General features: G+C 38.8%; 1 protein-coding gene across 2 annotated transcripts in view; it reads left to right on the top strand.

Annotated features, from left to right (window-relative positions):
* CORIN (corin, serine peptidase) overlaps positions 1-16152 on the top strand; it is a 138645-nt gene that overhangs the window by 56027 nt on the left and 66466 nt on the right. For both annotated transcript variants that reach the window (XM_061352867.1, XM_061352856.1), the window contains exon 5: positions 10822-11003. In XM_061352867.1, the coding sequence (XP_061208851.1) occupies positions 10822-11003 (182 nt within the window). The remainder of the gene's footprint in view (positions 1-10821; positions 11004-16152) is intronic.

The following is a 16152-nucleotide window of genomic DNA, read 5'->3' on the forward strand; positions in this document are numbered from 1 at the left end:
TCATAATGGCAAATTTAATTCTGTGTTCTGTTTTGGTTTGGGTTTTTTCCGTTCTCTTAATTTATTTTCTGTAATTTTATAAAAAGGAAGAAAAGAAAATGTTTCATTTTCATTACGGACAGAAATTAGAATGAAACATTAGGTCCAAAACTAAATCCAGAAATACATATGTGTCTTTTATTGTAAACTAACAATAGTTTTAAACAAATTTGGGGTGAGGTGGAAGGAAGAAAATTTCTTTCGGGTCCTCTGAGGATGTGGAAAAGAGTCACTCTTTATAGACTAAGGGGTATCTGTCATGTTTAGTATGACCCATGAATGAGATCAGTGATGTGGCTATTGCTGGTTCCCTTTTCCTGCTTTTGTGTTCTGCCCTCTAAGCTTATCCATGTTCTTTATTCCTCCTGCTTAGAGTGTTTTTTACAGTAAAGTAGAAATGAATTTTTATTTATTTTTCTTTTGCCACAGTGCACATTTAGATTTTTTTAAACAATAAGACGTTCTATAAAAAACTGTTTTTTAGAGTTAATTGAAGGTTTTGAAATGCTTAGGAGAAAAATTGATTGAGTCACATAGATTTTTTTACACAGCTAACAAGAATTTTCATTCTAAGATTTTGAACAGGGAGCTGTTAGCATACATTTAAATCAGTATCCATTATGCAATCTCCATAATGGCTTTAATTGGACATGAATGATGTACAAATATGTATGAGTTTGGATAGGCAGTCCTCCAGTGGCATGTTTTAGTCTTGTTTTAATCTACCTAATTTTGGTGTCAAAAGCAGGTAAATATGCCAGGACAACATAGCAGCTGCTAAGAACTCTTGGTGAAGAGTCAGTGGTACGGCTGCTACACTATCCTTTTATAATGCACCTGCGTGGAGATGTTGAATTACAGTTTTACAGAGAACTTTGCCATTCTGCAACTTTTAAGAAATGTTTAAGTTTTACACACATGTGAAGTTACAGTTTCAGAGTAATTTTTAAAATAACTGTATTGAGAAGCCTGCCTGGAAGGACATTTAAGATCCCCTGTCATAGTATCCTATCTGTGGTGGCTTCAGTAAGAAATGTCACTACCTGATTAAAAAAGTTAAGCTACAGCATTGGTGATGATCACTCAACTGTCTTCTGAGGAAAGCTGGGGTGATTTTCTCCCAGACACCCAACACCCCCCACCGTCACCTTGTCCTTCTAGGTTGTTCTTATGGTTCCATCCAGTGTATTTCTTGCCATGACCCAAGCACATCGAGTGTAGGCTGTTTTCAGATGCTTGCATAGTGGCTTTCAGTTGTTTCCTGACTTTGCAGTCTGCCTTTTCGCACCCTGTGGGAGTTGCTTCATCCTTTAATATGCTTTCTTTTTGGTGGTGCCTCTTTTCCCAATCAAGTTAACGTGATTCAAACAGGCTATTCCTGCTGGAATTTTGGCAATGGTTGTCTGTCAAGATGATCCATTTATTTTATTCATCAGCCTTGAAACAGAAAGTCATAAACTTCAACTTTTTCATCGTGAATAAAGCATAGGTGATATTCTGTGGATGAAGTGCTTTATATCTAGAATGTTTGAAATCACATGTGTTTTGTTTTAAATGTTGCCATATCTTGGCTTCAGGCCATTAGGAATCCATTAGACTGATAATGTACAGAAAATACACTGTTGTAAAAGCTATCTGTGAATATGTAATAGAGTCATAATACAGCCTTCAGCTTTTAAGCCTAGTTGTAGTTCCTGTGAGCACAATTGTGACTTGAACCACACAATGTCAGACATCCAGCTAATGAAAAACATGTATAGTCAAATGCTGTCAAAAGTGAACACAAATTTGAGAGGAAGATAGTGTGATGAAGTTGTGAATACTTGCTGACACAAATAGTGTGCTCTGCTACTGTTCCTCATTTTTGTGTCTTTTGTTGTTGACTTAAAGCATTCGACAAAGGAAATTTATATCATTGTTATTGTTTAGCAGACAATGAGGAACACACAGGGTATGTGTAACTGGAGAAAGCCCAGATCAGCAGAGCAAATTAACATTTTTTCTTTCATCGCGCCCTTTGTCACAGTCAGTATGCCTTCCCACACCTGTAATTTCACCACTGTTTGTAATAGTAGTAGTTACATAGTCTAATTTTTTCAGAAATAAAATGTTGAGGATAGAATTACTAATGGCATTCAATGTACCACGAGAAACATTTAGTAAAGTGTTTTCTGCACAATGTAAATGATAATTTTCAGCTCCAGTCTACCCTCAAATTGCTAATGTGCTAATTCAAGATGAAATAGAACTGATTTACAACAATGAGAAAGTGAATTGATTGTAATGCACAGGGTAGAGATTCAAAGTAGCAAAAAAATACCTGTCAGCTTGCGATATCTGTAAAATAGCACTAAAAAGTTCCTGTGTACTTTTGGAAATATTTATGTATAATCACAGGTGTCGTAGGGAAGGTCATGATTGAAACCATATTTCAGTGAAGGTGCTGAACATACCTGAGTTCGTTTTCCAATTAAAGGGACAGGGAATCAAATCAGAGCTAGTTCAATCAGAAAACTGAATAAATAACAAACAGGTATGTATCAAACAAAGAAAACCTACAATAGCAGATTCAGAAAGTGATGGAATTTTTGCACAGAGAAAGGAATTAGAGGAAAACAAGTCCTCTGATGCCAGCTCTGGCTCTGAGGAAAACTAATTGTTCAAGAAACAAAGCTTTATTTCTGCTGTTCTAAGACTAGAACGTGTTCTTGATGAGATACAAGTGAAATGTTAAGAAACAGCTGGTTTACATCTGACTTCAAAGAAAGGAATGTTCACATATTTCTGAAACATTGGCACTGACCATCTTGCCAAGCAACAAAGGAAGAAACTTGAAGAAACAGCATTTGGGAAGTAGCATTTCTGAAGATCTCTCTTTTTTCCTCAGTGCAGGCTGTATTATAAATAATTTCATACTTCAGGAGTTATTCTGTTAGTATTGTGTAACTATTACTTAAAAGGCAGAAAAAAGTTTCTAACGAGATTGTACTTTGCACTGTCCCTCAGAACTCAGACCTTGAATTCAGCATGTTATTACCTTAGAAGCCATTACCCAACTTAGTCAGAAGTTACTGTGCCTAAAGGACAGCCACCCATTTACAGAGATCACTGTGATCAGTACCCTTAATTTCACATAGCTTTTCGGAACTCATGCTTCCCTGTGCACTTCAGAGCACCATTAAAAGGAAGTTATCACCTTAGGATAGAAGTTATCACCTTAGGAGTCATTACTACTTGGTTCCAAACTGAGACAGTATAAAGATAACAAAGTTTGTTTTTTCCAAGGAATGCTAAGGAAAGTATACGCAAGGTTATGGCATTGTCCAAAATGCCTGTGTTTAAAGTTGATTATCATGTTTTCTTATAGGACCCTTTCTTCAGATGTATATAATTAATTTTTTTTAGGGGGTGGGGAAGGAAGCACAATTTAATTTTTTTTATGCCTGGGCAAAAACAGAAATAAAAAAATGGGTTGCTTGTGAAAAGGTGTTACTGTAATCACCAATAGTTCCTCATGTTTCCATGTATTTGAGCAATGGAACTTGAAATTTGTCAAGCAGGCTGCTCTAGTAAGTGGTAAGCTCTTTATAGTGGCTGTTGGAAGCTAGGAAGGTAAGTGAAAATGATGAGAAAATGTGTTTACTTTAGGGGAACTTGTGTTCATAAAAATATTTACCTATGGCTATGCCTACAGAAATTAACCCCCAGACTTTGGCTTACGTATCTCTAAGAAATCAAGGTTTGTGAAAGCTTCTCTGTCGATGTTATGGCTCTGCTGGTGCAAGTTGGCCTAAGAAAGACTCTCCCAACAGCTGGGGCTGGCACTGGAGCTAGGGGCAGGCCCTTACATAAAAAGGCCTGAAATTAAGTCTCTGATGCCAAACTCTTTTACAGTAATGTGCCAGTAGATGGCAGATGCAGCGTAGGGGAAGGGCAGACGAGGGACAAAATACAGAGAAAACAGGGCAAAGAGATTAGATGCTGGAGAGAATGTGTTTTCCCCATCAGAGAACTGTCCATTCTCCACTGACAAATAGAAGGTGTTTACAATTACTGGTATTTATAATATGTAAAGAAGTCAGTGTACAGAAGGAAGTAATTGCTTAAGAAATTAATAATAATTTAAAAATAAAGCTAGAAAAGTGGTATAGAAATATAGGCATTGGCATCCTGCATTAGCCAGAATAATGTCTGTGGTCCAGTGGGTGTGAAATCTCTGCTTACCGTAGCAGGCAACATCAAACTTGCATTCATTGTTTCTCCCTCTCCAGTGATCTAATGTATTAACCACAAAAACTTTTCCAAGCCACAATAGAATCTTCTTTGAAAGTCTGCGTGTTGGGAGGAATTATGGATAGACCAGAGTTAAAAGGTTATCAAGCAGAGAAATATGTTTGAGAACAATCTGGGTATGGGAATGTTCCTTTGAAAACATATTTCACAATGCTGCTCAGAGGAGTTAAGGGAAGGAGGCATAAAAGAAAATCAGGAGGACTGGTTATTTTATAAATGTGTGTTTTACTGGTTGATTGTCTCCAGCCCTGTTGTTGTAATGGTTTGTTATGTGTGTTATCTATTATAAGCTCTGGTTTCTGGTTTCTAGGTTGCTATGTTACCTAGGGATCACAGGTCATCCTCCTACACATGCAGTGTACTGCTTTATAAACAAATACTGACCACTTGAGTAATTGAAATAATTGTTTGCAACAAATCATAAACCAGACATGGCTTTTTGTTAATGCTTGGAAACTTAATATTTCTGGTAGAAAATACACATTTTGTTTTCACAAAAAGGGATTTATTTAATTTAATAAATTGCAATAATGATAGGACAGGAGCTGCCAGTAAATGTTTGCATTTTCACAGACAGGGAGCATTAACGGATAGAAAACTATCAGACTTGTGCACCTGGACTCAAAACCTGAAACATGTAGATGAGGGAACATTTTATCTTACTAGAGCAAAACTCCTCTACTAGATACGAGTACACTGTCTTGTGCAGAGTTTAATAAACAAAGGTTTTTGAATAGTGGTTAAAGGATTCACCACTAATTCATACACTTTTCAGCTCATTTTTGCCACTTTTAATACTCAGCTTATTAAAAAATAACTTTTAAAGCCCCTGCAGTTAAAAATGAGTCAGAGTTCAGCTAGTGAGACATACTAGTGTTTTATATGTTTGTCTCTCCAGTGAGAAGTTTCTGTTGCCCCACTGGAGACTATAGCAGTAAATATCATCCTGAGCAAGATAGGCAAGCTGGTGTCACTGCATTGTGCAGGTGGGAAGGTGGTCTCTGGAGCTCTTCTAGTCCACCCCCTTGGTCAGGTCAGGGCCAGCTTTAAAGATGGATGAGACTGCTCACAGCCATTTCGAATTGAATTTTGAGTATCACTAATGGTGGACATTCCACAGCCTCTCTGGAGAACATGTTCCAGATAACTGTTTCATGTTAAATTTTAAGTTTGTGTAATTTTGTAGTGCTGCTGAAAGAATCAGTCTTATCCTGTTTCCCTGCTTGTTATTCCCCAGCTCATCAATGCCCTTTCCATGTCCTGGCAGGAGTATTTGTTTAGCTCCATGACATATTGGATCAGGAAACTGATCTGAATTAAACTGGGAGTGACTGATCTGATTCATTGTGTAACGCGTGATGCATCATGCTGGCACAAAGAGAGGTGGGGAGAGGTTTAGAAGCCAGGCTGAGGAGGGGGTAGGACAGCTTCTTTCTTTTGATGACATCTGTTCCTGCCAGCATGAAGTGTTTATAAAACAACTTTGTGAGGAAGCAGCATGATAATGGATGGCAATGAATTTCCACTTGACAAGGAGGACCCTAGAGTGTAAATGAGTTGTAGGAGTCTGATTCCTTAGGATTCCTGATGTGGTACAGAAAGTTTTAATTTAGGCTGATTCTTGAAGTGTTCCTTTTAATGGTGCTTTGAAGTGCACAGGGAAGCATGAGTTCTGGAAAGCTGTGTGAAATTAAAGGTACCGATCACAGTGATCTCCAGAAATTGGAGGCTGTCCTTTAGGCACAATGTTGTTTTGGGTGCCTTTATTATGCTGATCGTGCTATGGTTATGTGCTGTGTATGATTTACTGTTATTCCAGAATTTCTGTAGCAAAAATATTCTGTTGGAATAACTTTGGCTGATTCAGAGGACTTCCATTTCACTGTGACAGCTTGTCTTTGCCAAGTGCAAATTTTGTTTGCCAACATCTAAAGACCTTGTAGCCTGGATTCTCAGACATATTAGAAGCTTCTTTTTTGCAAGAGATATTTCTATAGAGTAAATTAAATCAACAGTGTTTTCAGCACTTGCATGATGAACATCAGGTGAAAATTTTCAGAAACTTCATTTAGGAGAAGTTTAGGCAGATGGTGCAAGATTGTTAAAATGGCTCATAATTGTAGCAATATTTTAAATAACATTTATTTAGATGGTTTCCTGTCTGAAATATAGCTCTCATGAATTCATTTACTATATCTTTCACATTTTCACTGGCATGTTTGAATCAAGTGATGGGATCAGTAAGAGAGATCTGGAAGAGCCTCTTTGCTGGATATGGCTGTCATACAAAGCACATTAAATCATTTTGCTAGCTTTTTTTTGTGGTAATAATTTCAGTGCTATAAGGCAAAATTTATGGAGCACTTTTCTAAGTGTGGTAGAACAGATAAAGTGCTTCTGCTATACATTATAACCTATACATTAGGTGGTTTTGATCGTCATGGTATTCAGTCAGCTGTTACTTACAGTGCTGTCATGTTCAGAAAGTGACAGCAGAATCAGAGTGGATTTCTGAACTTCTAGTGGTTGCCGATTCCAAATAGAAATGAATCCTTATTTTGGTTAATTTCTCTAGGTTTTGCCTGCAAAATAATTGATTAAACTGATTACAAATTCTAACCTGCATTGTAGAGACTGTATGTTTCAATCCTTACAGATACCAGCTGAGTTTGGCCACATTGTCCCAAGGGCATTGCTAGGCCTGAAAGAGATGTTAAATTCAACAGCAGCTGATGTAGGAAATGCTAAATTCAGTAGCAGGAGGTGTAGAAGATGTGCAATTCAGCAGCAGCTGCTGCCCCCTTACCTCATTTCTGGATGGGTAAGAGTAATCTTTTTAATAGTACTTTTTGGATTTGTTCCCAGTTCCACTGTCACTGGAATCAGGAGTTTATATAGCCTTCCTCTCTCTGAAAAGCCCTCAGAGTTCTGTGTGAGCTCTTTGTTAAGTATGGTTCTCTTGGATATCAGTGATCTGTTCTAAGGCTTTTGCAAGTGCCCAGCAATTCAGCCAATTAATAGTAGTCCTTACCTCTGGGGAACTGAGCTGCTGCTGCTGCTGCTACCTTCTGCCAGGATCACCTCTCAGGCCTTTTTTTCTCCTTTAAGATGTAAAATGTTTTTCAGCCTTTGGGTCCTATATTGTCCTTTTAGGTGTTAATTATGCATCTTTGTACTTACACAGGAACCTGCTTCAAGAAAACAGTACATATATATGAGCTAAGAACAAAGTCAAAACATATGTGCAGCTAGCTCTGCATCCAGTATTACAAAGCGTTGCATGGAGTTGAGGCTTCTTCCTTGGATGTTGCTATATGGATGCAATATAATTTTGTCAAGTGAAATAACCACAAGAATCTAAAATAATCTGCTTTCTTTTCAGATTTTATTACTATGTAAAGCAGCAAATTTCAGGTTTAAACCTATATCTGGAGACAAAATAGGAAAAAATTGCATTATTTACAAATAACTTGCAAGATAAGGAAGGATCAAAACTAAACAATGGAAGATGGAAGTACATTATTTTCTTGATTATGTGAAAATGAAACCTCAAAAAGCCCACTTATTTACAAATCCACGAATCAAAAAGTAATGTTGAGATTTTTATGAGCTTGCCTCATACAGCTCCCTGTTCAGTGACTCTGTATATGCTGCTCTACATGTTAGCATGCTATGTTAGGGTACAGAGGAATTTTTCACAAGAACAATCACTCTAAAAAGCTGTAATCTTGGGTGTGGGTGTTTGCTCTATTGTAGAAACTTCTGTGACATGTATATTCTGTGGAAGTCCTTATTGTTAGAAATCCTGAAAAATATTAATGACAGTTAGAACTACCTGGTAGCCGTGTCAGCTTGTCACTTCAACTTGTTTTATTTCAGGATTGTAGAAACGGAAAAGAATGTAGAAACTCAGTTTTCTTCTTCACATAATTTTTTCATGTTTCCCATGTTTTCAGTTTATCATGTGTGTTCTGCCCCTGAATTGTCTGTTAATTCACCCCTCTGCCCAGCACTCTCTCACAACTGTTTTACTGATCCTTTATTCTGCCTCAGACCTTGGATCTATCAGCATTCTTAGCCTGTGTGCCTATAAATGATAAGTGAATTACCCCACAGTGCTTTATAGCATGGCTGTAGTATGATTCATATTTCCTCTTGTAGCCATGCCAGTTTAAACCTTTCCTTAAACAGATTTGGCTGAGAAAATAATCCAGCCAAATACCCTAGGGTTAGCTTGGCTCATATGTGAATACAGCTTACTGTGTGGCCACAGGAACAGTTATCCTGGAACAACTGAAGGGATGGACCTGAGGAAAGAACCGTAATGAGGACCAGCAGTAGCTGAAAATGTTCATCAGTCTGCCTTCAGTCAGGTTGTCTACTGAACTGCAACTGTGACCCTTAGCCAGAGCAGTGCAGTCAACAGTTGTGTGTTCTTAGGGTGATCTTCATGCTGTATTCTCAGCTCTGGCATACCGGCTTTGTTTATAACCTTCTGCAAGTCATTTACACTCTGTCCTTTTAATCTGTAAAACTGCAATAATTAATTTCTCAAGAGGACATGGCTATGGCATTGCTTTTACTAATGGAGAATGCTACTGTCAGGATGCAATGAAATGACACAATAAATAATGAGCACTAGATATATTATAGAATTATATAATAGAATAGGTAGCATGGGGAGGTCTCTGCAGAATGGTTAGTTGTATATATTATTTAATGCTTTTGTTAGCTTCAGTGATTTCTACCTTTCCGTCTCTTGACATCTTATTCCTGCTTTGCCTGTATCCATTTGGAGGCGACAATTCAGTTGTCAGATGAGAAAAAAGAATACTTTTTTTTGGTCACATTACTGTTCAGCTGGATCAGCTACTTGACCTGTCTTACTGTATGGCCTACTAACAACTACTGCAAAACAGAGCAGCACAGAAACAGATCTAGACGTTTGGAAGCAAGAGCTGCTTATGCTGCTGGTATCAAGAGCTGTGCCCAAGCTGAAATAACTGAAGTATGAACTTCTAAATGTGGGAAAGCAACCACAGAGTTAAAAATATGTCACAAATCTGTTCTTTCATCAAACATCATATCCTGAAGACCAGAATTGCACCCTAATATGTAATAACCTGTTTCTGTGCCTGCCACTGGTGCCAAATAAATTATGGTAAAGTTGCCATAGACCTGCCAGTTTATTTTTAAAATGGTTGGTCTCTAAGTAGCTGTAAATAAGACTAATCAAGATGGAGATTTTTAATCACCTTTCATCCTTCAGTAGATTAAGCAATATGTCCATACTAAACTTGTTCATTATCCAGAAATAATTTATGTAGCACACATGACTGAACATTGAAACTGGGCCAAATATTGTAGTACTTGCTGGATAACCTTATGTTTTCTGGTTTGTCAGAGCTTCTTTAGAGACTGCAAGGTCTGCTTGGTTTATTTAATCACTATGCAGTTGCTCTTTAGAAGTCTAGTAATTTCTAAATTACTACTGTTATATGTATATATCTGTGGTGGGTTGGCTCTGGCTGGAGGCCAGGTGCCCACCAAAGCCGCTGTGTCACTCCCCTCCTCAGCTGGGTAGGGGACACAAAATATAACAAAAAGCTTGGAAGCTGAGATAGGGGCAGGGAGAGATCGCACACCAATTACCATCATGCACAAAACAAACTCGACTTGAGGAAAATTGATTTATTAGCAATCAAATCAGAGCAGGATCATGAGAAAATAAAAGCCAAGTCTTAAAACACCTTCCCCCACCACTCCCTTCTTCCAGGGCTTAACTTTACTCCCCATATTTGCTGTCTCCTACCCTGTGAGCAGCGCAGGGTGATGGGGAACGGGGTTGTGGTCATATCTGCTGCTCCGTCTTCCTCAGGGGAAGGATTCCTCACACTCTTCCCCTGCTTCAGCATGGGATCCCTTACATGGGAGACAGTTCTTCATGAGCTTCTCCAGCCTAAGTCCCTGCCACAGGCTGCAGTTCTTCACAATCTGCTCTAGCGCGGTCCCTCCCGCAGGGTCACAAGTCCTGCCAGCAAACCCGCTCCGGGTCAGAAGGCTTACCCAGGCAAAAACACAAAAAGTTTTTTTCCAAGTTAATGATTTTTTAATAAGCTCATGAAAGTGTTTGCCAGTCAGAGAGAGAAGGTCTGCACAAGTGTGGGGAAGAAGGAAAGGGTGAAGAAGCAAGTGTTCTCCTGTGTGGTGTCACTACACTATTGTATTTGTACAACTGTTGATGAAATCTCGGCTTCAGCTTGTGCACAGTTGAACTCAGAAAGTGTTCTGAGCTTTATTTGGGCTTAAATTTAACCTGAAAGCCAGAGGTTTCAATGAATAATGAAGATTCAACACTGTTTTCTGTAGTTTTGTAGAACATAAAATTACTCAGGAATTATTATTATTACTTTTTACTTTTAAAAAAAGTTTTCACAATCTGCAAGAGTAGTAATCTTCTTATTTTTGTTCTCTGTCTCTTTTCTCCAGTCAAGGTCTCTTGCCCTGCAGGACATTTTGTGAGGAAGCAAAAGAAGGCTGTGAACCAGTCCTTGGTATGGTAAATGCTTCTTGGCCAGAGTTCCTGAAGTGCTCTCAATTCCAAAACAAAACTGAAAATGACACAACTACAAGGGTATGCTTCTCACCACACCAAGAAAAAGGAAAGCAGTGTATGTTTCCCTTAGTAATGATTACATCATGTTCATTACTTTCTATTTAATAATGTATTTTTATTGTGTAGGAAAATCTCTGGGATGAAATTATTATTTCTAGTTCTGTTGCTATGCTCCTTCCCATTACTGTGATAATGTCAGGTTGTCAGCTGGTTATAGCTTTGCTGTCCTTTAATTTTTTTAGGCTTGTTTTTTTGGTTTTTGTTTTTGACACGCCGAGAAAGTTGGGGGTGTTCAGCCTGGAAAAGAGAAGGCTGCGTGGAGACCTCATAGCAGCCTTCCAGTATCTGAAGGGGGCCTATAGGGATGCTGGGGAGGGACTCTTCACTAGGGACTGTAGTGATAGGACAAGGGGTAATGGATTAAAACTTAAACAGGGGAAGTTTAGATTGGATATAAGGAGGAAATTCTTTCATGTTAGGGTGGTGAGGCACTGGAATAGGTTGCCCAGGGTGGTTGTGAATGCTCCATCCCTGGAGGTGTTCAAGGCCAGGCTGGACAGAGCCTTGGGTGATATGGTTTAGTGTGAGGTGTCCTCGCCCGTGGCAGGGGGGTTGGAACTTGATGATCTTAAGGTCCTTTCCAACCCTAACTATTCTATGATTCTATGATTTTTTTTTTTTTTCAGATTTGTATTGATTTGAGGCTTTTTTTGCTTTGCATCAAAAATTCTGAACTGTTTCAAAGAAAAAATGTAGGAGAAGAGTAACATGCCCTTTAAAAACACTCTGCTGACTTTTTCTTTGCTAAGCTGTAGTAAATACAGGTTTGTTATTTGGAGCAGAAACCTTATACACAGCCCAAATTTCAAGTGTATTCCTTTTCTCTTGCTATGAAAATGAGCCCAGAGCTGTTTGAGATGTAAACTTTTAAAAATCGTGGTTTGTATGCATCCACTCATGGAATAATTAAGGTTGAAAGTACCTTTAAGAACGAGTCCAGCCATTAACCCAGCACTGCCAAGTCCACCATTAAACCATGTCCCTAAGCACATCTACATGTTTTTTAAATACCTCTACGAATGGAGACTTAACCACGTCCTTGGTCAGCCTATTCCAACTCTTGCCAACCCTTTTGGTGAAGAAATCTTTCCTAATACCCAATATAAACCTCCCCTGGCACAACTTGAGGCTGTTTCCTCTTATCCTATTGCTTGTTACTTGGGAGAAGAGACCGAACCCCACCTTGCTACAACCTCCTGTCAAGTAGCTGTAGAGAGCAGTGAGTTCCCTGCTAAGCTTCCTTTTCTCCAGGCTAAATAACTCCAGTTCGCTCAACCATTCCTCATCAGACTTGTGCTCCAGAGCCTTCACCAGTGCCATTGCCCTTTTCTGGATCCACTCCAGCATCTCAATGTCTCTCTTGTAGTGAGGAGCCCGAAACTGAACACAGGATTTTAGGTGCAGCCTCACCTGTGCCAAGTACAGGGGGATGATCACTATCCTGGCTCTGCTGGCTGTGCTATTGCTGATACAGGCCAGGATGCTGTTGCCTTCTTGGCTCCCTAGGCACAGGATGAACATTATAGGAATTAGGACTACAATAATTTTGTCTTCTTGGCAGGTTCAAATGACAAATAAAGAGGCTGTAGCACAAATATGTAAGTGTGGTAAGGGGTTGTACATTGGACAATGAGAGTGACTAGCACTGAGTGTGCTGATACTGGGTGCAGAATTATTCTGAAAGAGCAACAGCACATTAGAAACCTGAGTTTCACAAATGTGTGATACACTGGCTGAATTCAAGGTATGATATAAATGTGCATGTTAAATTCTGACAGATTACAGCTGGCCAAAGTGTTCAAAAGCCCCACGAGATCTAGAGAGCTGAACTCTAGGGTCACGCCAGAAGAGACTGCTGACTTCTGAAACTTTCAAGTTTCAGAATATCTTCTAGCTAAAATTGTGTATTTAATATTCCTAGAGAAGAAGTGTGTTAGATTAGTGCGTGGTTGATGATTCTTCCATAATCTGTATGGTAGGATGTGTTTCTGTCTGGTAGTGAACTGCATAAATTACAGAAAAGTACACAGTAGAAGCTTGCTATTTCTCACTAGGGGAAAATAATCTAATGCCACTTGTGACATTCACTGCTCCTACTTGGCAGACCCTGGAGACCCAGACCCTTTATTTGCAGTTTTGACATCCTGTTATATAAAGCCAAAGGCATTTTCAATTCATTTTTTTCATGAACTATTGTGCATGATGCTTGGATGTGAATAGTTTTCATGTGGAACCATAAGCTGTAGATAATATGTCTGCTTTTTTATTTAAAAGAATGGTTTAAAAGAATGGCTCCTTTATGACAGAAAAATGTGAGAGTCCAGATTTGAGAGGCTGTTTCTCTTACAGAAATAAATTATGTTGTGGTTGAATATTTCTCTGCAGCTTGTATTTTTGAAAAAAATTACTTCTCTGAACACAGTAGAACCAAACAGTAGGGGTCGGTTCACTGTTCCAATCCCTTTTTACCTAGTGCTCAGCCCAAAGCGCTCTTCGCACTCTTCTCAGGGTTTACTTCTTGGAAATTTCAAGGGTATGTCCTTGGCATATGGCTGCTTACGTCTCAACTTCGTGATTTCTTTTGGGGATAATGCTTCCAGATTACATGCAGTGAAGTTCTCCCTGACCACATGTGCCTGACATATAATTTGTTTTGTTTGATGATGTGTTTATCTTTTTAGGGCTGTCCTGGGTTCAGCTGTAACAGTTATTTTTCTCCTTCTTAGCTGGTGCAGTGCTGTATTTTTTACTTTAGTCTCAGAACAATGCTGATAACACACTGATGGTTTTAGTTGGGCTTCAGTTGGACAAGGGCTGTAGTTATTTCTTGTATTTATTGAAAATAAGGTCTTGCTGCTGTACCTCTTTGTTTTAGCACAGTGTCACTGAATCAAAAAGAATTTTTTCTCTCGATTATTTTTGTCCAATTGTAACTAAATACTCTCTATCTTCCACATTTTCTGAATAGAAAATTATCACTCCTCAAAAAAATCCTTGAACTTCACATGCCTTTCCAAGCTCTGTTGGAGAATCATAGAATAACAGATTGGAAGGGACCTCACAGATCATCTGGTCCAACCTTTCTAGGCAAGGCATGACTTAGACTAGATGTCCCAGCACCCTGTCCAGATGAATCTTAAAAGTCTCCAATGTTTAGGAATCCACCATCTGAAGACATTATTCTAATGGCTGATTGTTCTCATTTTGAAAAATTTTCCTCTTGTGTCCAGTTGGAATGTCCACAGGGGTAGCTAATCTTTTCCATGTGACTCCTTGTAATGTGTGCTTGAGTGATGATTCCAGAGCATTTATCCTGGAGACAATTACCAGCTTTCCTGAAAAATGTTAGCATTAGTTAGAATTGGGATTATCTAGTGGATATGTGCTTGTTCATGTGTCACTGGTGGTATTTATCTCTTTGTCTAGATCTTTCCTCCAAAGGCACTGCAAATCAAATGTGCACTACCACTATGGAGAAACTATAATGGCATGCATTCCTGATGTGACCACAGATGTACTGAATGTACTGGAAAATCTAAGACATGTGCATTATAGTAAAACCATCTGAGTGTACAAAACGAGTCACAGAGAAACAGGTACAGTTTTGTAAACAGGGCTGCATGAGTCAGGTTGATATCCTTTCACACATGACAAGTGAATACCCAGGAGGTGAGAAAATCAGCTACTCTGAACATAGTTTTAGGAATCCATCTGTTGAGATTTGATAGATGGTTGAACTGGTTTCACAGTTCCAATTAGTTGTGAGCATGTAAGGGAGTGAGGAAAAAACATCAGTCATTCATTCTACATGTATCCAATAATGCATTTTAGGGGGATAAATCTCAGAAACCTTCCTGGGGGCTGCTGTCCATATCCATGTGCTGTACTCCCCAGGTAGATTACTGGAATGCCATCTACAGAAGACTATGCAGCCAGGTCCCTGGAAAGCCTCAGATACTGCAGGCTGAAATAAACATATTCTACCTTCCTCAAGATTGACTTCCAGTTGCATTTCAAGATATAGCAATGGATAAAACACTGTATATCTCTGAAAATGATCATGAAAAGTGCTACTAATTTTTTTTAAGTGAAGACAGTCTCTGTCTCACACTATGAAAGAACTAGGAGGTATCGAATAAAATTGTCTTCAGAACAACCAAACCATAGTACTCTTCATACAGTGCATAGGTAAGGTGTAACACTTCGTAACATGCTAAAATGTACATAGATCCATGAAACAAAAGGACACATTAACAGAAAAAGATCTATGGTTGGTCAAAAACTACAGCAAGTCTTTGACTCTCAGATGGAAAAAACAGGAGTATTTTGAAAAAGTAAAAAGTATTGTGACATAGCCTTGCCCTGTTCTATTCTTCACTTGGCATCTGATTTTAGAAGTTTCTGGAGGCAGCATTAGGAGATAAATAGGACTTTTCATGTGATTCAACACAGCCACAATAGCACAGTGGGACATGGAGGAATTCCTGTATTCTTTTGCCTGCAAATTTTCATCACCTGCTCCCTATACCCTATGTACTCTGTGGCACAATATATGCATCTTGTAAGCTGTCAATTCTGAAAAGTTTTTATACTAGGATCACAATCAGAGAATTAGGAAAGTTGGCAACTCCTTCCCCCCAGGAAGCTTTCCATTTCTCTATTTCCTTATAATGCAATACCCTGTGGGAGAAAGAACACAAAAGACCTTTCACTTCCATTGAAGTTAAGGGTCCTGAAAAGGACACATGGGAAACTCCAAGCTAGAAAAGAAACGGGCAAAGAATCAGAAAGCAGGCAGAGATAATGGATGGGGGAAGCAGAATGGGACAAAACATAAAATTAAGGGACATTATAAAATATAATGTGGAGTTATTAGTTAAGAATGAGTGCTTGGGGGAAATAGTTTTTTCAACTTGACTGTTTTCTCATATGGACCACAACCACAATCCTGAAAAAGATTTTGTCTCCTGCAAAAAATTACTTCACTATTTCTGTTTTTGAATCTTTGATCGGTATCAATGTTCACATACACAGGTAAGTTCTCTCTTCCTTCCACTGCATTAAGTGGAATGCAGGGCACATTGACCACAATTTTTCAAGTGTAACCATCCAGCAAATTCATTAGCCACCTGAGTGGTCCACCT

The sequence above is a fragment of the Neopsephotus bourkii genome, unplaced genomic scaffold (genome assembly GCF_033783945.1).
Source record: "Neopsephotus bourkii isolate Nb327-2 ecotype Australia unplaced genomic scaffold, CSIRO-AGI_Nbou_v1 NB_54, whole genome shotgun sequence".
Taxonomy (NCBI): Eukaryota; Metazoa; Chordata; class Aves; order Psittaciformes; family Psittacidae; genus Neopsephotus; species Neopsephotus bourkii.